Here is a 24,454-nt window from a genome sequence, read left to right as displayed (position 1 = left end):
CTTGCATTATTGTCATTACCATCAGTATAAAAAGATCTTCAAACAATATCGTTTAATTGCAATAATTTGAGAATCGTTCAGGAAGTTTTATCGTGACAGGCCTAAGTGTAAAACCTTTTGTTTTGGGTGGTTAGTAGGGCTTAAAATGTAGCATTCACTGATCACTGGTCTCAAACTTATTTGTAATTTAAAGCAAACCCAACATGTGAGTGGAACAGCTTGACGACAGGACTTTATTCTTTAAATGAGCTGTAGAGATGAAAGGACGACACACAGAATGGGATTTATTCCCTGTATTATTTATTGAAAACCCAGCAGTCATTAATACCTGTGGTGTCTGAACAGGCAGGGGAGGAAGGACATGTGGTAAACTACAAACTGCTGTCATTCTGTTAAGAGAAAAACAAAAAAATAAGGACAAAAATATAAAGATATGCTACAGAATGACTGGTTGTGTCTTATTGAAACACCTTTTAAAAATGTTACATAGACGCAGAGGGAGGATGAGGAAGAGGAGCTTAGACCAAGAAGAAGAGTACAACAGCAGTTCAAGAGATTAAATGGGAAAAAAAAAAAAGTTTCTGGAGAATGGGGTGTGTTTTTTAAAAATAAGGGGTTCTGGTTCCTTCTCTGCCAAGTGTTGCTTTTACTTCTTTAATGTGAAAAGCCAGAAGGAGACAATCGTATCATCTCGTCATCTTTCTGTCCATCTTCATCGTTTCTTTGGGGGTTGGGCTGTGCGAGGCGGCGTGACGGGTCGGCCGGAGTTCATCCCTCCATACTGGTACTTGGCCTTCTTCTCAGACGGCTTCAGGATCTGAGAGGAGGAAGAAGAAGAATCGATTATTACTGGACCAACAGCTCTACCTGGAAACATGAGCTGAACTCTTGACTGTTACGTAAATATGTTGGTGTCAAACATCTCCTCGGCAACATATCTGAATTTTACGACGTATAATATGGTACAAGACAGACCTTTGCATTAACAGCACTGAGGCTAACAGAAAAGATTTTGTTTTCCAAAGATTCTGAATTTTCATGTTCCCATTCTTATGTGGATTTGGAAAATAATCCAATCAAATTCCATATTTTAAGCTTGTGAAGGAACCCCAAGCCTGTTTGTCAACGGTGGCTTCAGTAAACTCAGAGGGCCACCAGAGGGCGCTCAGAACGTTGGATGGAGGGAAGGGGGTGGAAAAAGTAAAAGCAAAACAAATTGAAGAAATTTAGTCGAAATTTTCATCCTAAAATCTGATTTGTTTTTCTATCATTATAGAAAAATACAAGTTAAAATAACTTACTGAAATGTGTTTTGTCATGCTCATCTTTATGAATGGCAACAGAAGGAACAGTAAAGCTGAGGAGGATTCTGCTGTAAAACCCCTAAATTTTCCTTGTCAACTAAAACCAAAACATACGAGGCTGAATTTATGCTAAATTATAATAATTAAAGAATAGTGATAAAAGTGAGATACTAGTGCTGTTTGGGGGGGGCATGGAGTGGAAAGGCTTGGGAACCTCTGGGCTAAGCAACAACTTTCTGTCAATCAATTCACGTGATAATCTGGGTTCTAAAAGATCCTGGATCAGTTACTATGGCAACAGACCTGGAAGGAGCACATCAGGGTTTCATCCACGCTCATCATGCCACCGGCGTTGTCAAACTCCCCGCAGTAGTTGGGAGCTGAGAACAGGGTCACCAGCTGCCGCTTGGCGAAGAACTCATAGCCATCTTCTACCACCTGGGGGCGTCGGACACACAAGAATCAGCCAAGGCTTTTACAACGGGGGGAGAGGGAGGGGGGATCTGGTAGGAAGGAGCTGTGGTACCTGGTGAGCTCTACAGATGAGGTCCAAATCGTGACGGTTAAGGAACTTGCTGACCACGTCGGCGCCGAATGTGAAGGAGACGCCGCGGTCGTTCTCCCCCCAGCCCTGCACGTCCTTATCAGGGTCCGACCACAGCAGGTCGCACAGAAGACCTGCAGGGGGAAAGAAGTGAAACAAAACGTCAGAGTCCGTCACCATCTAGTCACCTGGTTGCAGGGAAAACCTGGTACTTTTTTTTTTTTTTTTTTTTTTTTTTAAGAGACGTTAGTGAAGCGTTCACATGCGGAGACGGAGTCATGGTGAAACTCCATAAGAGGATGTGAGACGGAGGCTGCCAGGGTCTCAACTCCAGCTACCTTATAAGGACAGGAAGAGGTTTAATGAGGGGGTGAACACAGAGAGGCTCCTCTTCCTCTGGTCCAGCTACAAGTAGATAAGGGGGAATAAGGCTGGGGAAGCTCCTGTTCTTACATTAGACCACAAATCATTCAGCAGAGAAACAGGAAGAGTTCACAAGAACCTGAGTTCATGTTGGTTCATCAGGACCAAAGGGAAAATGGACTAAACAGGCCACCATAGGAGAGGCTGAGAAAAACATTTCACCTCCTTACTAAGTTAATACAGTTTTGTTTTCACACTTAAATGTGTTGTACAGACAGAAAACACCAAGTCAGCCTGAGGTGAATTCAAATAAAGGTTTTGTTGAAGGGAAACCAGCTATTCAAACCAACCAGGCACCATGTAAACCAAGGGATAAACCCTAAACCTAAAACCAGCCAGTCATTTCTGGGAAGGTTCACTCTTCCAACTTTTTTAGTTGTGACTGTGGTTTACTGGAGTCACAAACCTTCAAAATGGCTTCCAGGGTTTCTATCATACCATCAACCTGGCAGGCCGCCAGGATTTACTTATCCCCCACAAGGCTAAACGGCATTTGTCCATTTTAAATGTTTTATTGTTTTGGGGTGTTTTGTGTCATGAAGGTGGTAGGAGTTGGTAGGAGTCAGTGAGTCGCCGGTTCAATTCCAACTCCATCCACCTCTGCTGTCGTGTTCTTGGGAAAAACACTTCACCCGCCTCGCCTGCTGGTGGTCAGAGGGCCAGTGGGGCAACATGGCTTCTGTCAGACTGACCTTTGTGCTCCTTTCCACTCTGATCCAGGTTTCATTTCTCATTTATTCTTGAATTGCCTTAGATGATTTGTCGCTTTTTTCTTTTCTTTTTTTTTTATCATTTCCTTCAAGCTACGTTAGGTTGTCAGAGAAATTCCTCAACTCCACAGCTTTGGCAAAACTTGCAATTTGTCTTTGATGAGTGGTTAATCATCAATCTCAATTGGATTCAAACTTTGACTAGGCCACTCTGTAACCTTACAGAGATGTTCTGGATAATGATACTAGAGGAGACGGTCACAAACTGATGGACACATCATCCTTCAGGATTTTTCTTGTAGAAAAATAAAAAGAAAGGACCATTTGCCTTTAGACAAAAAGAAAAAAAAATAGCCTCAGGCTGTGGGAAGTTTTCCAACCTTTGGTGAGATAATTTGAAGACATGTTTTATTTTGTCGCGCAATCTTTTTGTTTGATGCTCTTCACTTCTTAAGACACTGAAGAAACTTCCAAATTAACTAGATTTGGATGTGAGGCAGCGTGATCATTTTTACCCCTCTGATTTATTTCTAAGTTCTCCTTCTGCTTGGTTTGAAGCCCAGCTAGTCTGCTGTGTGACCGCATGTTAAGCTACCTGTGTCAGGCACGTCTGTGGGTCTCATGATCCGTCTGATCTGCTCCATAGACTGAAGGTCAGGAGAAAGTCCTGACAGAGAGAGAGAGAAAGAGAGAGAAAGAGAGAGAGGCGTTACAGGACTTTGTTTTTATCATAAACCTGAAACACTCCCAGGTCTCAATACCTCCATGACAACAGAAGATCTTCTCGTCCACTATGGCGGCGATGGGCAGGCAGTTGAAACAGTCAGTAAAAGTCTTCCACAGTTTGATGTTGAACCTGCGTTTACCTGCAGGATCAACAAGAGTGTTAGAAAGAGCCCACTGTCAACTCATGAACACATAAGCTTATCTCAATAAGCAGTAAATCAATTAATTGCATAATAAATTCAAATGAGTCGAAAAAGAGAAGCTCCTCTTTAATATTGTCAAAAAGTCGTCATGTTGAGAAATCCTGAAAATGTTTGACACCACCTGCCACTTTCCACTGTCTTCCAACTGTCTAAGAAAACAGTTAGCCATTTGTTACCTAAAAAATTAAGCTATTTGTTAGCTTAAATTCTTAAATAGTTTACTTGCCAGTAAACAAATAGCTTAATTTGTAAGCCAACAAATAGATAAATTAGGCTATTTGTTAGTCTTTATTTTAAGGCAGATTTACAATAATTTACTTTTCAACAAAAACTTGGTTAGCATAATTAAAATGTAGCATTTTTAGCTTACTGGTTAGCAGGAAAAATACAAATATCAGTTTTTATGAAAAAAGTGGTTGCTATTGGTTTCTGCATAAATAGCTAAAATTTGGATACCTTAGTGAAAAGAGTTTGACTGTTTTTTCCTACACTTGTTGAAATTTCAAATAGTATTTTCAATGTTCATTCTGTTGAACAAAACTGAAATGAACTGCAACCCATGTACTTGGGATGCTTCTCCGTTTCAAACCCTACATTAAAACAGGAAGTAGATGGAGTAGGCGGAGCTTACACTCGTCGTAGAAGCCGTAGATGCGGTTGATGGAGGCACACTCGTGGTTGCCCCGGAGCAGGAAGAAGTTCTCGGGGTATTTGATCTTGTACGCCAGCAGCAGGCAGATGGTCTCCAGCGACTGCTTCCCTCTGTCCACGTAGTCGCCCAGGAACAGGTAGTTAGCCTCTGGAGGGAAGCCGCCGTACTCAAAGAGCCTCAGCAGGTCTGTGTACTGTCCATGGATGTCACCTGGAGGAAACGGGAAGCATGCTGCGGGATCCTTACAGGAAAACGGGCCGTTTAGTCAGGGAGGGGGCAGAGCTTACCGCAGATTTTGAGCGGAGCCTCCAGCTCCAGCAGGATTGGCTGGCTAAGGAATATTTCCCGGGATTTGATGCAGAGGCCGCGCACCTCTGCCTCCGTCATCTGGACGATCTTGCCTGGGCGGCATCCTCGTACTGGTGGGAGGACAAGGAGAAGTGGAGAACAGGTTAAAACGGATGCATTTCTAAAAGTGTTGATGCCACTTTCACTTTACCGACCATGTGTTGTCGGTAAAGTTAATGTGTTGTCACATGGCCTCTGCCGGTTTCACTGTCAGTGAACTTGAAGCTAAATATGGGGGACGACGTGTAGGCAACAGGAAGACAGAAATAGACTGTGTGGGTGCTGCTGCTGGTGTTGGGGAGGGATGTTTGGACACACTTCCTGTTGGGCAATGGGTTTTTTGTTGTTTTTTTTTAGTTGAAGAGGAAACAAAAGCTTAGTTTAGTCCCGTCAGTCATGTCCAATTTCAGTTCCATTTTTGTGTTGTTGCCTAGAAACAAATCAATGTTCTAACACAATAATATCTAGATGTAGCCTATACTTCATTATTTAATTTTTTTAGGATTTTGTTCTGTCCTACAGTCAAATATAGCTTATAGTCAATTATGCCACATGAGGAGTATCCAACTTTTTGTAGAGCTAATCTGATCTTAGACTGTAAGGCAAACATTTGACACCCAATACAAAGTAATTTGCAATACCTGATACTTTTGCCTGTTTTCCCCGTCTCTAAGCTGAATGATTTTTTTTTTAAAGCAGTTCCAGTTACTGAGACTTTGTTGTCGTTTTGTTTATTTTGGATATTAGAAACGTTTCCTGCTTAAGTGTAAAAAATGTTCCTGTCTTTGAGTGGGTATACCTGCATCAATAAGACATTATTATCATTATATCAGCAGAAAATCGTGTCAAAATGACAATATTGTTGTTTATTGCAGTCATTTCTGGGACAATTTATCATCCAGTAAAATGTGTTATAATGAACAGCCTAAATGAACTATACTATTCGGTTTCAAACACTTTATTATCAAATAAAGTGTGAAACCAGACAAAGTTAGGACACCTCAGAAAATCTGATCGGTGCAGATCTGACTACAATGATCAAGCAGTTAGCATCGGCCATATTTATTTTATGTCTGTGGGCCGACTGTCACACATTTTTCCTGAACGATAAATCATCCCAGAAGTTATTGCAATAAACGATATGATAATTTCCAGTAATAGAATGGTAATGGCATAATAATAATTATAAACATTATAAATAATGATGTTTACTGATCTTTGAGAATTGTGATTCTCAAAGATCTCTTTGTGTGTGTGTGTGTGTGTGTGTGTGTGCGCTCACACACAGAATAATGATTCTCAAAGATCAATAAACTTTAAACTCTAATGAACATTCAACAGCTGGAAGACATTTAAATATACAACATAAAAAAGACAAATAGAAACAACACAAATCGAACTATGAAGCCTCTGAAAACAAAACTGTCATTAAAAAAATAAATAAAAGAAGGAGCTGGTTGAGATCAAAGCACTGGGCTAAAAACTTTTCATCCAGTTTTTGGTAGAAAGGAAAGAACAAAATGATAAATCATGAACATGGAAATTATTGAGCACATTTTAATTCATCATGCATGTCCGATCTATTTTGCGATATTTGTTTAATCTATGAAATAATTTTTAGACAAAACTGTTAAACAATGTCAGAACTCTTCCCTTCAGTGTTCCCCCATTTCTTCCTGCTGTGTTTACACAAAGAACAAGTCCAGCACCTCCGACAGACAGATCCGCTTCTCCTCGCTGCTGTTGAACCACAGCAGTGGAGAAGAGCCGACTCAGACCACACCACAGAACGGGGGGACCGTTCAACGGGCCAGGAGGGACGCCACCGCCACCGCCAGCTTTAACGAGGAGGAAAGTCGTCCCTTTTCTGCCTGGAGACGGTGATCACGCCCACCTCACCCTCAGCCTCATGCAAACACAACCTGTGTCCACGTTTTGACTGAAAGGGGACACCAGGACTATATCTGGAGGGTCCAAATGGAGGGACGGCTCAGGTTAGCCAGGAGAACGATGCACTGGAGAATCTGGCGTTCAGAGAAACGGGACCGTTCACACAATGCACAACCAGGGGGAATGTGTGTGTGTGTGTGTGTTGCCTGCTGTGTGGCTTCATAGCCGTCCCCTTCCAGCTGTGTGAGGTGACGTGTCCACACATCGGTGCCATCTCAGCTGATATCTGGGATGGACCAAGATGGAAAAGTAGGAGGCCTGAAAGGATCAGCTTTCAGGCGGCGGGTGAATCTGAATCTGAGCTCACATCAACACCTCGGTTTCTCCTACCTCTCCAACACACACACACACACACCCACACCCACACACACTGTGACCTTGACTTCAGACCGTACCACTCTAAGCTTGCAGGGAGGGAAGTGTCCCAGCATCTCTGCGTCCGTCGCCGTGGCACTGCGGCTCATGGAGAGGTGAGGAAGAGGATCGCCATGGAAACGTAGCAAGGTTGTTGTCTGGGAGTAAAGGATCTGCAGACAAGGTAGAACCTCCAGCGGGTCGCAGCCTGCATACTAAAGCCTGCTGCGTCAGAGCAGAACAGGCTGCACCGATAATCAGACCATTTCCTCAACTTTCAGCCGATACTTTCTGCACAAACCAATTTTTTTTTTTTCTACCTTCGCAAAACTCTGAAAGTCAGCCAATCCTGTCGCAATAATCAATCAATTAATCGCTTAACAAATTAAAATGAGCTCGATAATTTCCATTCAGTTTTTCATCTGCCTGCTGCTGGCGTACCAGACTGTTTTGTTCACAGAGACTTCATAGTTCATTTTATTTATTATTCTTGGTTTCATTTTATTGTAAATATTTATAATGTCATCCTCTTGTAGTGTAGAGTGTTCTGTACAAAACTAAAGTTTTCTAGTCTCTGACTGAGAGGGCGATCATGCATTACTATGCAGATATCAATATTGCCTGAAAATGGACTCAAAAGCGACAATATTTGGTGTTTATCGCCATAATATCTGGGACAATTTATCTTGTGCCGTTAACAGTAGGGTGACTATTATTAGCAAGTTGGCAACTTTTTCCTTCTTAGTGACTATTCAGACACACAAAAAAACCAAACAAAAAGCAGTAAAACATGTCAAAGTGTAGCGAATTACTCCTCAATTTAAAAAGAACTTTTCCCCACCAAAGTTCCAGTTCAGTGTGAAAATGACGGGTGTGATTCATTTCCCCTCCTCTTTACCTTTCAACTACGATGCTTGACATTTATCAATGCAGACGTCTGGCTGCAACTTTAGAAGTAGGCCAGATACTGATATCAGATACTAATTTTTCAGCCAATATCGGGCCGATGTCCTGATACAATATTGATATCGGAAACCACTCGTACACAGAAAAGCAACAACCAACCAGAAAGGAACAGGAATCGTTCTCACTGCAAAATTCAATATTACAATGTAAAATTTTCCAAAGCTTAGACATTAATCTCAAGATTCCTGTTAAACTGCTATTCCTTCAGAAAAAAATAAATAAATAAATGTGGGATCCTTGTGCATCTTTGTTTGCAAAAATATCACATCTGTTTCTTTAAGTGGCTGCATTCCTGGGTCATCACCCTGCTGCACCTTCAGTGAGCTACTATGACGTCAGGAAAAAGCAGCGCCTCAAACGCACGCACACACACACACACACACACACACACACACACACACACACACACACACACACACACACACACACACACACACACACAACCCCCCTTCCTCAGTGAAATCTGCATTCCAGACAGCTTCACAGAGCTCTCAGACCTGAGCAGCTCCACCTGGACCAGGATTTACTGCAGCAGAGACTCAGCAAAACGCAACATAAACAGCAATTCCCTCCAAAACATAATAATATTACCTCATTTTTATTTAAACAAAAGAAAAGATGCACAAAAGGAGTATTACTAAAACACACTGTGGCTTTGATTAGACTGCTTTAGCCGTTCCTGGTCCTTCTAGGTACAAACAAACCCAGTCTTCCCCCGAATTAAAGTCCGGCTGCCTAGCAACAAGCAGGTTAATTTGCCAAATATGTGGAGGGATTGGAAGGAGAAGCCCAGCTCAAACCACACCAAAGCACTGTTGCAACAGCCAGAACAATACAACCCACAGAGAGAAAGCACAGGACCAGTCTGACCACTTCTGCTAATAGACTGAGAAGGCCTTCAGTCAGTGTAACATCAGCTAGCTTAAAACAAGCTAGCAGGCTGGTTTCATCGTGTTTATAAAGAGCTCCAAGAGCCAACTGATAAATAAGTCAATCACAGACACTGGGAAATGAACATGTGACCATATATGGGCACGGAGTGGAAGGAGGAAGTAGTCAGTCAGGACAAAGAAGGAGTGCTGCATGGGATGGAGAGAGAGCCAGAGCAGCAAGCAGAGGGCTTGGCTACACTGTAGGAAAATAATAAAGTTAGAGAAAGATCAACTACAGTGTTGGGCTGGTGGTCTGTGTTTGATGTCCTGAAAGGTTCTGGAGTAAATAACTTTCTGCTTAAAATAGAAAGATAAAAGTTCTGGCAATTCTTCGACAACTGAGAGGTTTAATCTGAGTTGGTGTAAATGAACAAGCTGAGCGTCGTCATCATATGTCCTGTCAGCTGTTCTTTAAACAATCTGATTCCATTTCCAATATGGATTTCAAGACTAAAAACTCCATAATGGAGAATAAACATTTTTGTCAGGGAAGAGCGAGCCTTTTTAATTTTTTAATATTTAAAAAAGGACAGCATATTTTATGATGTCCCCATCAACTAAGCCTGTTGCAATAGATCTATTAAAACAAGCTGGATAATTTCCATTTGCATGCTTGTTTTTTTTTTCTTTCCATCAAAGACTGGATGACAAAAGCTTTCAGTTTGGTGTTTTTGGTCTCAAATAGCCCCTTTTTCTTTGAAGGGCAAATTTTTTTTAGAGACTTCATAATTCATTTTATTTGTCGTTTTGGGTGTTTTATTCATTTGGGATATTGAGATGTTCGAAACAAACAAAACTTTATTGGCATTATTATGCCACTACTTTTATATATTACTTGAAAACGGACTCAAAAACAATACTAGTGTTTATTGAAATAACTTCTGGGCCAATTTATCATCCAGCAGAATTTGTTGTCATGACAACAAATATTTTGGAGGTTTTCTTAATGTGGTCAAGTTCTGCAAGAAGTTCTGCAGAGAATAGTTTTGCTATGAATCATCACCAGTTTTTAATCTAGCATCTGTTTAGGTTTTTTGTTGCCCAGAACCAAACACAGAGAAGCAGCATTCAGCTTCTATCCACCACAAATCCAGAACAAACGTCTAGAAGATGATGCCGAAACGCTGAGTTTGTTTAAATCAGCTGCCAAAAAAAAACCAACACATCTCTTAAGAGATTTTTTTATTATTCATATTAATGGAATAATTGGAACACTGATCAATAGATCTGATGAGAATGTAACATTTTAAATTTCGCTATGCTTTTTTGTGCACAATAACAAAAGAAATTCTGATTTATTGCATGTTTCATAATTGGTTGCATGTTTACCATGTGAAGCACTTTGAACTGCTTGTTATTCACAAGATGTGAATGACTTTTCTTAATAAAAACAGCAATATGTTTATATTTTATTGTATATTTTGTCATTGTTGCAATAAATAATCTGTGAAACTGAGGATTAAATTGTTTCATTATGTTTGAGTCATGTTCATCAGTTACATAAAGAAGCCAAAGTGTGGACATTGTGAAGTTGAAAAGTTTTAAGAGTTTATTCTAGATTAAAAAAAAAATGCATAGATTTCTGCATATTAAAACAAAATAATCAATTTAAAAAATATAAAGCAGTTCTTTCAAGTACCATCTGAAACTGTGTTTCTATTAGACGCTTGTTTGCAAGACCAAGCTGGTGTATGGTCTATTTATACTGCAAGATAAAAGTTACGCAATACAACTTAGAAAATGTTAAGTACATCTTAGCCGTTTTGTTTTTGTTTTTTTAATTTATGACATGAGGCTCCACTGCTTATAATCTAATATTCTGACAAATCAAACCAGAACTGGATAAAGCAACACTGAACAGACTCCATAAAAGGCAGTGTGAACAGGGTCACTGATTTCAAACAGCAGATCGTCATACTGCTATGAATCATTTCAGTCAGTTTGTCCATGTCAAAGTTTTTTGTGCGTGTGTTTTTTAAAAAGCAAGTCGGTCGACTTGCTTTAAAAAAAACACACACACACACAAAAACAGCCTTCCTTGCTGGTTAAGCTTGTTTAACACGTGTTGAAAAATTCTCCAGCTTCCTCCTCTGAATAGTTTTATTGCACCAACAGCAAAATGTGGAGCTGCTTCCCTTTAACACACTGCAGACTCTGATATTGAAACCAAATACATCTGGAGATATTAAACCTGTTACAGAAAGCAATTAGAATATCCATTGAGGTGATTCAGATTTTTTCATAAGGAAAACTTTATTTAGAAAGATTTCATATTTATTGTTTCAATTTCGTTTTATTTATCGAGTTTTATTCTGGATATTTAAAAACGTCCTCCAGCCACAGTGTTAAGTGTTCTTTACTAAATTAAACTTTGACATTTGACATGGCATTTCCAATAAGTTACTTGAAAATGGTCTCAAAACAATAATATCGTTTATCATGATAATTGCTGGGACAATTTATTGTGACAGACCTAGATGTGTTTATTCATCCGTTTTGATGTTAAAAATGAAAATATGCCTCACCGTTTTGTTTTGATTTTTTTTACCGACATGAAAAGCAAATTTGATCAGAAACAGGAAGTTTGAGGTTCTTCCTTCTTCCTGATCAAGTGCATGTCCTGTTGGCGGGTTAGTAGCACCCCGGTGAATTTTGAGCAGGCATGACTGCACGTTTCTATCCCTGCTGCATGAAAACGCCCCGTCAGACCTTTTATTTAAGCTGCCCACCTCTGTTCTTTCTAACTGGGACTCAAGCCAGCCACCCCACCACCCCCCATCTCACCTCCAAACCCCCTCCTCCATCTAACCCTCTCCCACGCAGGGGCAGATGGAAAACAGTGACCCTCCCTACTCCCCCACATCACTGAACGACAAACTCAGAGTCCTGACTGCAGTGGCATTTCTGAGCAGGCTTTTTGCATTTTCATTGGGATGTTTTTGTTCGCCTTTAAGTGCCGGTTGTGAATGCTTGGCTTTGTGGCGCCAAAGAAAGACTGAAATTGAGAGGAGAGAAAGAGAGAAGAGGGGGATAGACGGGAGTGGGAGAAGAGTGGAAAATTGAGAGGGGTAGTGGTGGTGGGGGGGTCGAATCGCAGCAGCAAAATGAAAGTGCAGAGAAAGGAGTGGATGTGAGGGAGGGCTTTTACTGGGTGAAGCGCTGGCTGCCACATTTGGTGCCAGGGGGCGAGCGCGCCCCGCCGCACAGGCTCCACCATTGTTGTTTCCACAACAGAATGCCACGCCAGCAGCCTGGAGCTGAGCAGCTCTCACACTGAGAGGGGAAAAAAAAAAAAAGAAAACAACCGGGGAGACACCAACTGCAGAGATACATTTGGAAAAGATTAAAAGTGTTCAATGCAAAGGCTTTTTATTGTTTTGTTCAAACTAAAATGTACAAAAAGTATCAGTTTAACTCCAACTGAGAAATAAATATTAACGTAGATGCTTCTAGGCGACATGTTTACACCCTGGAAATGATGGGAGGTTACGGTTTTGAGGCGTGTAATCGATACAAGGCTGCAGCTAAAGATTATTTTAGTAGTTGATTATTCTAATGATTGATTAGTTTACATTTATTTTGAAATCTATGATTTTATATTTTATTCAATACTAGAAATGCATAACAAAATGCCACAACTGAATTTGTTTTCTTATATATATATATATATATATATATATATATATATATATATATATATATATATAATAAGCTTTTTATTGCCTAGAAGGTAAAAGCATAACATTCTGTCAGTGAATGTCTTATCTGCAGAAAAAGATGGACATCTGTTTTTTCCCCCCTTTTACTAATTGATCAGTTAGCAACAGGTGCTTAACATTTTTAAATATCATTTGAAGTAGGTGAAGCTATACATATGCAACTTTAGGAATTCTGGGTAGAATGTATTTACAAATATTTTTCATCTTCAATCCAAAAAAAGGTAGAGAGCTAGAAAGGGTCCATTAGCAGCTAGCTAGCAGTAGCTTCAAGTCAGACAATAATGAGGAGCTCTGAGTGAGACTCAAACTTTTGCCTGACAGAAAACTCTGGTATGATTTTTTATTTTTTACCCTTCAATACATTTTGTTGTGTACTTTGGAGTAGAATTTAGAATTTTGCAGAAAAGTCTTATTTTATTTCTTTTGGTGTGGTGTGTAAAGATCTTTAGCTTCTGTGTCGGTCATATTTCTCAATCCAGTCAGTAGCTACTAAAATTTTTTTTCTTTAACAATTATGGTACAGTATTTGCTGTGGAATCACTAAACAAGGTCATGGACTTCTGGCAAATCAGTTTAATAAATCCGACATTTTATTTCTCTCAAAGATTTTGTAGTCCAAAAGTTCAATGATGCCAAAGCTGCAAGTGGGTAAGTAAAAAATTTTCTATTGTCATTGATGGATTGACGGGTTAGTTCCTTCCGTCTATGAATCGATGGACACAGCAAACTACGGAAGCCCAAGTAGTACATTGGTTGGGGAGGGGGGGGGAATCTCAACATTAAATCTCCATAAACAGCTAATTTTGCAACCATTTGCCAACACCTGAAATGAAAACTTTCCCTCCATCCTTTTGCTGATGCCATGTGACCATGTTGGTAATCGTGCCACATAGAACCACCTGTTCTGATAAAGCACACAGAAGGGCTGTTGTTGCTAAAGCCTGGAGCAATGTGGGCTTAAGCATAGCTATGCTGGAAATGTTAGCGTGTGCAAGAGCTGCTTTGCTGGATCCCAGCACTAGTAAAAGCTAATGAGCAGGAGGAGGAGGAGGAGAACACAAAAGCAGTGAAAAAAACATGAGATTGGTCTGGTAGACTGAAGGATACCGGTGACCTTGCTCCGACACCCTGCAGCTTCAATGTGCTGGAACTAACACGAGTGATATTCTCTGGAAAACATCAACTGGAAAAACAGCAGATGGCTCTTTGATTCCCCACTGTGTCATACGCTGGTCTTTTTCCTCACAGAAATAAGGATAAGCCACACCTCCAATATTAGACCCTTACAGTGGTCGCAGTGGTGGAGGTGCTGGAACTGGTCCCAGGTCAGTTTGGTTTCAGGGTGACTGATGAAACCAGAAGCCCTGAAGTCACAGAGCGGCCTCAGCCAATTGGAAAGCATGTCAGTCTATCAGGTTTAGCTGGTCATCTAGACAACGCAGAATATTAAGTGATTTGGACAGATATTTAAAATCATTTCTATTTAATTGCTAAAAAATATTCAAGAGCCAAAGGATCTCACACGTTTCACGCTTTGAAAACGGAAGTCTTCTTCGTAAAAATGCTTTGGAGATGAGGTCATTCCCAAAATATGAATGACAAAGAAACAAATCTTACAAGCAGTAAATTCTTTCACTTGCCTAATGGAGCTTCTTGTTTGCAACGCTTTACAAAAGCAGACAGAGCTTTCATTTGTTTTCCAAAAAAAAAAAAAAAAGTTCAATTTTGCTTCTCCTGATTTAGTTTAGAAGTTGTTCAACCACTTGTTCAAGTGGTTGATAATTTTTATGTGAACCTCCGTGGTCATCAGGTATTCTTGGGGATCCAAAACATTATTAGTCACAGCAGAATTTAATGAAAGCAATGATTCAAAAGGTTTTGCCTCGTGAATTTCTTCTAAATCAGCCTAGAAACTGATAAGCTGCATTTCCACATTGCTTAGACATTAGTGCTATTAAAGTTGCCTTACGTCAGCCAACAGCAAGCTTATTATCTGCAGATCTACCAGGTTATGTTTAGAAACTATTTGGATGGCTTCTTTTCTGTTTGCAGCAGGACAATCAACAGAGAGGCAGCAGTTTTTATTGGAAATATTTGCTAGTCAACTTTAGAAATGGCTTCAGACACAGATACATTTTTATGCATTGTGGACTTTAATCTATACAAAAACTGTTAAATACAAAAAAGAGGAGATTTGAGAAAACTTGCTTGACATGATTCCAAATCGACATGGTCTTGTGTTTTAATAACTTTATATTCCAATACAGTGTTTTTCAACCGCTGTGCCGTGGCACAAAAGTATGCCGTGAGTGATCGTCAGGTGTGCCGTGGAAATTATTCAATTTCACCTACCGTATTTTCCGGACTATAAACTGCTACATTTTTCCTACACTTTGAACATGTGGCTTTTCTGTGGATTTTTCTTCCAACCACCAGGGGGCTCTTTAGCAGGAAGTGAATTATTGGAAGTCTAAATTGGAAATCAAAGAAGAAGGCGCTAATTTTCATTTAGAACAAGCACATGCTAGCAGCAGTCACGACGGAAAAATGTTTTCAAACTAATATGATGCAGCTTCTAAGTTGAGGAGTATCGATCTGGCAGTACAGGAGGAAAATAGAGCCACTGCACGTAAACTCGGCGTGAACAAAACCGGATTGGGAGACGGAGAACTGTGTCCTTAATATATCCAGCAGTTATTAGGACGCAGCCCTCTGCTGGGTCGTTATGGGAAACCGAGAGTGGTAAAGATACCAGCGGCCTGTAGTCCGGTGCGGCTGATATGCAAGTTTCCAGGGGAGAGGAGAGGGGTTCAAAAATTTGAAGGTACGGTTAGTATGGTGCACTCATAGTCCAGAAAATACGGTAATTGGTCTTAAAAGACTTAATTATCTGCAAATAATGCCATGTTTGAGTGTCTTTGATGTAGTAGTGACTAGCGGCGTAATTTTGTAATGTAATTACAAAATTGTAAATTTTATTATCACTAGATGGCAGTAGGTACAAAGCATTTTACATTAAACAAGAAAATTTGTGATTAAAACAAGAGAATTAGTGATGCATGAATGTTACTACATTCATACATTTTGAAGTGGACATGTTAAGTGCAATTTGAAATAAGAAATGTCAGATATGATAAAAATAAATTTTTTGTGTTGATTCCTATTCCAACTTAGACACTTTGATAAGAATAACTATATATGTAATATAGGCGGCTACAGAGCATCTTTGTTTACATCTTTGGTTGGTGGTGTGCCTCGTGATTTTTTCAATTAAAACAATGTACCTTGGCTCAAAAAAGGTTGAAAAACACTGTTCCAATACACCACTTGAAGGTAGTTCCACCTATATATCTGTCCACACAAATGAACCTCCTATTTAATTCCCAACAGAAACTGAAGCAATCTGATTGGCTGATATAGGTTTAGCTTTATGCTACACTCCCCTCTATGGGTTTGGCATGTTTAAAACAACACTCGGGAGAAGATTTATTTGGGTTTGTGTGGACGAAAACATTTCTAAAACTGATCCCATTTGTACAATTTCTTTTTCTTTTCTTTTAGGGTTAAACGATGTTGCATAGATTTTCATTTTAAAAAATGCCTGGCTGTGTGTGTACAATGGATAAGTCACAAAAGAAAGAACTAATACTTTTAGCTCACTACTGTTTATTGTTCAAATTACATCTATTTTGAATAATAAACATTCAGAGAGAGACTCGGAGCAAGATCATTCGGTTTACTAAAAATGGGGCTAAATAAATCCCCGATTACAGTGATCCCTCGCTATAACGCGGTTCACCTTTCACGGCCTCGCTGCGTCGCGGATTTGTTTGTGTAGTTTTTTTTCACAGTGCATTATGTTCTGCGTCCTGATTGGCTAAACAGTCTCCGAGCTGCCTGTGTGCCAATAACGTTACGGTACTTAAATACAAGTAATACAGATTGGCCATTCAGGAAATGAAAGCTGAAAACTTTGAATGCCTGCTGGGAAAAAAAACTGTGGCCAGAAGCAGCGCAAAACCCAACCGGAGGCTCGGTTGATAAGATCCATCGTTCTGCCGTAGATACAGCTGTGAATCTCTCGGGGCAGGTTGGAGGAGATGCTTTAATGACATGACTTCGGATCACATTAAGGGCCGATTGATGAAGACGCACATCCACTGACTTGATAACAGGTTTTGTTTTTTGGTTTCAATGTAGAGTATTTAATTATGCTGTATAATAACTGTAAAAACTAAAGGTTTTTATAAGTGAAGTCCACTTTGCGGACTTCACTTATCGCGCATTATTTTCGGAACACAACCCCCACGAAAAACGAGGGTTCACTGTACCTAAAATGCAATATTTTGTCACTTTTTTTTCTATTTTTAGAAAAGAATTGAAAAAAGAAACCAAGGGCAGCCATATTACTGTATGTATTAGTACAGCACCCTGCCCTTGTGAATTACCGTCTCTGAAGGAGTGTGTTCATTTCAACCAGAGACAGCTGTTGACATTTAGAAGGACATGAACTCCTCTGGAAGTTGAGTCAGTAGGAGTACCTAGCCTCCCAATCTGTAGTAGTGCATTCTGAAAGAGAGAGAAATCAATCTGATACAGCTATGAAGGAAAGTCCTTTCACTGTTGGAAAGGCCCGGTTATTCAAGTAGAGAAGAAGAAGTGTGCAGTCAGTCATTCTGATCTGCAGGTAAATCCCTGAAGAAAAAAAAAATAAAGAAAGCCACAGAGTTTCACTTGAGAAAGTTTTGATGCAACCCAGCCAGGTAAGCTGAGGGAAATTGTAGTGGTAGACAGCTTAGACAAGTCTTTGTGTTGGTGAAAGGTCAGATCTCTAAATAAAATCTGGCAATTTAAGCGTTTGGCTCTATATAATATTTTTCATGGCTTTAGGAAGAACACATGGGGCAAGGTTTTTGCCTGACGACAACATTTTAGTTTCCTTAACATAACACAACATACAGTACATAGACACAAACGTAACCACATGGTATATAAATGATTGCCAAATTGGTTTTTAAAAAATCTTAAATTAGTTCATTTGATTAAAGGATACGTACGTAATGTGCATCAATCAAAATGGCTAAAACATTTTCTAGCAAAGAAGCAGATACAACAGCTAGCTGGACGTCACAAAGGCTGTCGTGTTTTCTCGTGAACAAGTCACCATGGTAACATCTGCTCAATTCATAACCTTTTCTGGAGCAGAAATCGTTTTAACTATGAAAAAGCAAAAGAATTATAATCCTATAGGGTGATAACGAGTGCTAGTTAATAAATAAAAGTCAATCCTTCTTAGCAATGTGCCTGTCTTCAGTCTCAGTTGTTAAATATATTTTTTCCTGTAGCATAGAAAAGGCCAGGATGTGTTTCTTGCTCAGCCTGTCCTTCAGAACTCAACGTTCCTAAAAATGAGACATATGGGTTGATTTTTGAGAAACGGATCAGGATCCTCCACGTTTGCAACTTGATGCGTCAAAAAATCTGTTAAATAACCAACCAATCTCAGTTGTGTTGGCATTGTAACACCTCTACTGAACTGACACCTTTTAACATTTTTTTTTCCCTACAAGAACTAAATTTCAGTTAAGACAATAGCTTTAGATTAGAAGTCCATTAAAAATTATTATTATTCCAGAGTATTTTTCAATTCTTTGAAAAAGAGTAACGCTGGTTTCAGAGCAAGAACAGAAAGGGACAGGACATTCTTTCCTCCTAGATGACAACTTTAGAATGGAGTTAAATCACAGAGTACTTTATTGTGACACTCTGTTTAATGCTGGGGTCCATTGTATATAGTGCAATTTAAAAATAGTACTGATCAGTACTGGATGTTCACCAAATTTGCCTCGAGTTTTGTTCCATTCTTCCCCAGTGATGTACAGCTCAGAGCCAGCTAACAGAAATTAAATACTGAACTAATTCAACTGTATGTTTGGAGGACTTTGGTTCAGACTCTGTGTTCAAGCTTCAGAGCACCTTGGAGACTCAGCTTGCAGCACTTACGCTTCCTCTGATGATTCAAACCGACAGAGAAACAAGTTTAATTCCTGTAGGTTGCTCAAATCAAATTGAACCTGTCAACCTGTCACACCCTTAACAATCGCGAGTACACAGTGGCCTTTCCCCTGTCTACAGAATAAAAATACACACCTGCAGTGACTATGATTTCATATGCGTGTTTGGATGATCTAGCTCCTTCTGTGGGAGCTGTCATATGTATAACTGCAGTCACACTGGGTTCTAGATTCACGTGTCTTCTCAGGTGTGTCTGGAAAGTTCCTCCTACCTCCTTGCTCATCAAGTACATGTCATTTTGCTCAATCTGTTCATACTTGCCAGACTTCCCAACTCTTTTTCTTCCCAACTCTTACTACAGTAACGAGTTGATGGTCCAAAACCAGAAAATGACCACAAGCTTGGATTAAGTCATAAAACATTTTCATACCTGATAGTTCAGTCCAGACTATGTTCTATTGGGGATCAAAATTGTAACATTTGTTATATTTTCCACACATGTGGTTTGCCATCACACTGCACTGTGTAAAACAAATAAAATATTTTGAAAAACCTGTTCACCTCCTCGCCTGTGTGGGAGCACCACCAAGAACCACTGAAGGAAATGACACAAAAACCTTCAAAGACACCAAGTGCAGCTTCCTTCTTCAAGGAATGGCATTTCTCTTGCTGTAGGTAAAAGTCATTTCTCCTGCTAGCGCTTGACTTGCTCGTTTCTTTTGGTTGCATTTACCCAGAATGTCATGCACTACGGTTCGCATCCTGTTTTTGGAACGGTTCCCGGTCCGTTTGGCGTTCACGTATGCATTCAAAGCGCACGAGAGTTCACTTCAACCACATCCCGACTAAGGTTTGTAAGCGGACCGCAATTCGCTTTTTTGGTCCACATCAGAGTTCGATTGCGCATTCACAACTCCACAAATGAACTGGAGCTGGAGCAAAGCAGGCTAAATGGTGGTGGTGTAAATGAACCCAGATTCATAATCTGGAATTGTTTTCCTTCACTTTTCCCATTTGTTGCATCACAAAGCAGACAAACATGAAATCTAACCTGCAGGCAGTGTTGTCATGCACTGCTCACATACTGAGCAAACAACCTGTAATCACTCTTTATCAACTCAGTTGTTGCTAAAATTTCATGCAAATCCACATCCTGATGATTTGCACATGCTAAAAATGTTTTGCATCCATCCAGCCACATTATTTTAAAGACAAAAATCAATCATCGCCACTGGCTCATCACTAGCTCGAGTGTTTACTGCATACAGAGAGGCCGTCCGTGTTCCTGGCCGATAAGCTCACCTGGGTCAGGATCCAGTATTTATCTGGGGAAGTCAACCTCCGCTGCCATGCAACACATAACAAAAGATGCAGGAACAACAGTGGCCTTTTCTTCGAAAGTACATCCATAATTAACAGAGCCAAACCAACAACATCAGCAACAGAAGCAAGAACGATGGCCAGTGCGGATATTTAAAGGGGCAGTATCAAGTAAAAATAAGTCTTTTTTGAGTTTCACATCATTTTATCTCCTCAACAAAAACATACCTGGAGTGTTGCCTTGATTCTTTCTCGCATGTTTGAGAAATCCTTTAATCTCTATGGCAACCACTGAGAGATGTAAAATGCCTAGGTGGACCTAGCCCCACCTTTGAGGACAAAGCTCCTCCTCTGAGCTGCACTCTCAGACCTTCTGCTTCACAGAGCAGCCCTCCCCCATGATTCCCTCACTTAGTTCCTCTAGACTAGCCAATAGCAATTAGTAAACACCTGGTGGAACTGCTGAGCTCATTATATGAGCTACTTCTCAGTGCAATGCTGGTCAAATTGTTGTTAAAGGTAAAGGAGCCAAGTTGTGATGACTTCCTGAAGGTGGCCTTTCAGAAATAGTAGGAGTTTCTTAAAGAGACAGAGGCCCAATTTCAAGGCACTAAATTACAAAGTCAAATTTCTTTTAAGTCACATTTGATATATACAGCATTTTTGCAGCAACTGAAGTTGACATTTACTTGACTGCTATAAAATGGCACTACGTACCTGGAAAACACAAAATACTGCCTCTTTAAAATCTGACTAAGACAGGAATTTAGAGGTGGAGACGCATCATGTGACTCATGTGCTTTAGACACAGATCTACTCCACCCCACACACACACACACACACACACACACACACCCTCTCAGGGAAAGAAAATACCCAGCACAAATGATAACATCATCAGTACTGCTGGTTGAAATTTACTCACAAAAGAACAGCTGATTCAAAACTCAGAATTAGTCTAGAACCATGGTCAAGAATAAAAAAAAAAATAATAATAATAATAAAATGGTTGATTAGCAACTATTTTTATCATCAGGGAGATGTTTGAAATGACAGAGGAAGCCTTCTAAGAGGATGTTTAACTCCAATGGATAACCGGGCAGAATGTATTACATTCAAAGGAACAAATTAACCAATCAAGAAGCCCGATTTGTGGTGCTGTATTTAGAACATTGGTGGCTATTTGGAGATCTCCATAAAGGTGCTCTAGTAAAGCTAACTTCACTAACCATGGTCATTTAAAATGTCATCACTGTAACTATTGTTTAAAACGATGGTGAAATCCTATTTAATTTCAGAGCTGCGTAACCATAGTAACTCCTCTGGTCCTAATACAGATAATTAAATGGCAATAGCAAAAAACTTTTCCTAAGGCTGGAAAAGATTACAAGAAATTAATACACAATCCAAAATGTTGGGTAGTAAAGCAAGACTTTATTTTTTGAAAAACTGCTATGCTTTCTGAATGGTTCTTGTAGAAGGAAAAAAAATGTACATTTTATTTGTTGCACTTTAATTTGAAAATGCAAAAAGAGGAAAAAAGGGATCTAAAGTTGAATCTGATGTTATATTTTTAAAAATACTTCTGCTCCATAACCTGAATGATTTTACTGTGCTGAATAGAAAGACAAGCTATGTAATCTGCTTTTGAGGATTTACAATAATCATAATCAGCTAAAACAAAAAATTATAAATAATAGACCATGTAATCCCTGATGGGTCCACTTTTAGTTTTTTTTTTTTTTTCCCTTCCAAGTCTGTAAATGTTTAGAGGCTACTGCTGAGCATTAATTACATTTATCCTAGAAAGAAATAAAAAAATCATGTTAAGAATTTTGAAGATAAATTTAAATGAACAATGTCTGAAAACCCTAAGAACTGCCTTTATTGCGGGAATTTTTATTTCTACCATTTTCATTTTCTCTACCGTTTGTCTCATGAGAACAACAACAAAGTAAAAAAAAAGACTATTTTATCACTAAACTGTGTCCAGTTTAGTGATAAAATAAAATACATACTTATAAATAAATAACACCCTTTTACAAGTTGAGGTAGTTCAAGACGGGTGTCCGGAAGATGCCTTTTTAAAAATGGGTATGTTTTCGGCCATTTTCAATAGCTGCATTTCTGTTTGTAGGGGGCTATTAGTGCTGTCCCAGCTATAAAGTTACCTAAAAAATACACAACAGTACCACAGAAAAACAAAAAGTAATCGTGACTAAACCTTAGCTCCATAACTCTCACCCCTACTTGAGGTCATGGTTCCTGTAGGTCTATCTAAAAGTGGAAGATAATCAATTCTCATGTACACAGTGTCATTTAGCAATGTTCACACAGAAACACAACACTGTGACGTCTTCAGCCACCCCACCAAACCTCAAGAGAAAAACTCGTTTCTTTTTAGGAATAATTATGGGTTAAAAACTAAAACAATGCTACACCTTATCTGGCATCTTTCCATTACGTCCAACTTTTCGAGCCACAATTAGTAAAGTTCAAGATTGCCATTTACTTTGCATGAATATCCAAGTTTGTTGTTGGCAAATGAAGCTGTTGCATTCAATCGAGTACTTTTTACGGGGCTAATTAATACAAATGAGTATGGGTTGTAATACACACTGGATGACATTAGATTAATGGTTATTTAGTGGCTGATCTGCAACATGCCGAAGTAATAAAGTTAATATTGCGACATGAAAACTAGTAGAAATTAATTGCTGGTATGGAGAGTCTGACGTTACTCTCCATACTGAACCAGAGCACAAGCACTCCAAAGCAACGGCTAAAACAAGGGAGAGTCAACATTTCCAGGCTGAAAGCACCACGGTGTTCTAAGAAACTATTTTATACCACTTTAGTCTGAAGGAGCCGTGAGACGTGTAATAGTAGCTGGCTAAGAGGTGTGCCTGTATTCTCGGACAGAAAGACCAGTGTTGTACTCCCGAACGTAAGCTAGCCAACGAGTCAAGCGAGTTCGTTAATGTTCCCGGGTCAAAAATAAGCCCAGAGCGCTACAGAGTTTAGGAAAAATAGTCAACCAGCCACAACGAACAGACAGTATGGAGAACTCACCCTCTAGAAGCCTGGAAATCAACGAGTCAACGTCCAACTCCCCCTCCGCCATTTCTGTAACGCAAAGCTCTCTATGCCCGCCGCAGTCTGGTGTACAGGCACCCAAGGCGAGGCGCCGCCTCAACGCACAGCAACTGCCCGCCAACTCCTCCCATTAATGTCCTGCCGTTGCATTAAATGACCCTCGGAAATTTTTATATTCCAGCGAAAAAACAGACAATTTATGCGTTTGCCTCAAAAGAGTTTTATTTATTCTGATAAAATATGACAAGTTCTTCAGAATGCAACCTAAATCTACCATACATAGGCAATGGTTTATGGGAAATGTAGTTTAAGAACAAGACTCGCCTTTCTGTCCAAGAGTGAAGTAGTGTCCTACACACCTATCGAGGTTTTCTTTACTGGTAAATTCGGATTGTTTTGTCTTTTTTCGACATTTCTTTTGCCTAATATGTTTCAAAGTTTTCTGGTGTTTATTAAAACAATTAAGCTTGAACTTTAAATACGGTAAGTATTAAGAAAGCATACGATTGTCAAAACTTCAGATTCAATACAAAGAAATGGACCGAGCATGCATTTTCTTTTCAATAAACAACATACTTCATAACAAAACAGTACAAAAGAACTACACAGAAGCTGAGTAAAAACCAGATGGTCCGACATCTCATGTCAGACCAATGATCAAAATCATTGGTCCGACATCAATGATCAAAATTGATCAAACTTTGTAAAAACAACAACAACAAAAACACACAAAAAGGTAAAAGAAAAGATACATCAAGCTACTTTCAAGGATGAGGAGCTGAGGAAACTCAATTGTACAGTTTATTAAAGAAACACTAACAAAAACACAATTCTAAACACAGCACAGTTCTACAAACCTGAAAGCACAAGTAGTAAACAGAATAAAAGACCTAAATATTTGTCATAAAAACTTTTAAACAAGACAAAAGTGCAATTAAACAGTTGCACTTTTAATTGCAAATTAATGATTTCTTTTAAATCATTAATACATGATTTAAAAAGAAAGTCATGAATATATAATAATGGTCAAATTGAATAGTTGCGGCTCTCACCATGAGTTTTGGCTCTCACCAACAGAAGACTCTTCCTGCAGAACCAGCGAAATCTGGGGTGATAAAAATAACTTACTAAAATAAATCTGATAGTTAGACCAAACACTGATCATCAATTAATTTAAACAACCTTAAAATCA

The 24,454-nt window shown here is 39.4% G+C and overlaps 1 protein-coding gene across 1 annotated transcript; it reads right to left on the bottom strand.

Annotated features, from left to right (window-relative positions):
* Positions 1 to 278: 278 nt before the first annotated feature.
* Positions 279 to 23,398, bottom strand: LOC103480185 (serine/threonine-protein phosphatase PP1-beta catalytic subunit). Its single transcript, XM_008435057.3, has 8 exons — positions 23,239 to 23,398; positions 4,850 to 4,981; positions 4,542 to 4,772; positions 3,743 to 3,847; positions 3,577 to 3,648; positions 1,831 to 1,982; positions 1,608 to 1,742; positions 279 to 817 (listed from the first exon to the last, which is right to left on the bottom strand). The coding sequence occupies exons 1-8, from the start codon at positions 23,288 to 23,290 to the stop codon at positions 713 to 715; spliced, it is 984 nt and encodes a 327-aa protein (XP_008433279.1). The 5' UTR covers positions 23,291 to 23,398; the 3' UTR covers positions 279 to 712.
* Between the last annotated feature and the right edge of the window lie 1,056 nt (positions 23,399 to 24,454).

This window comes from Poecilia reticulata, chromosome 18 (assembly GCF_904066995.2).
Source record: "Poecilia reticulata chromosome 18, P_reticulata-male-v2, whole genome shotgun sequence".
In the NCBI taxonomy this organism is placed as follows: Eukaryota; Metazoa; Chordata; class Actinopteri; order Cyprinodontiformes; family Poeciliidae; genus Poecilia; species Poecilia reticulata.
This window is presented reverse-complemented; position numbering and strand designations above follow the sequence as displayed.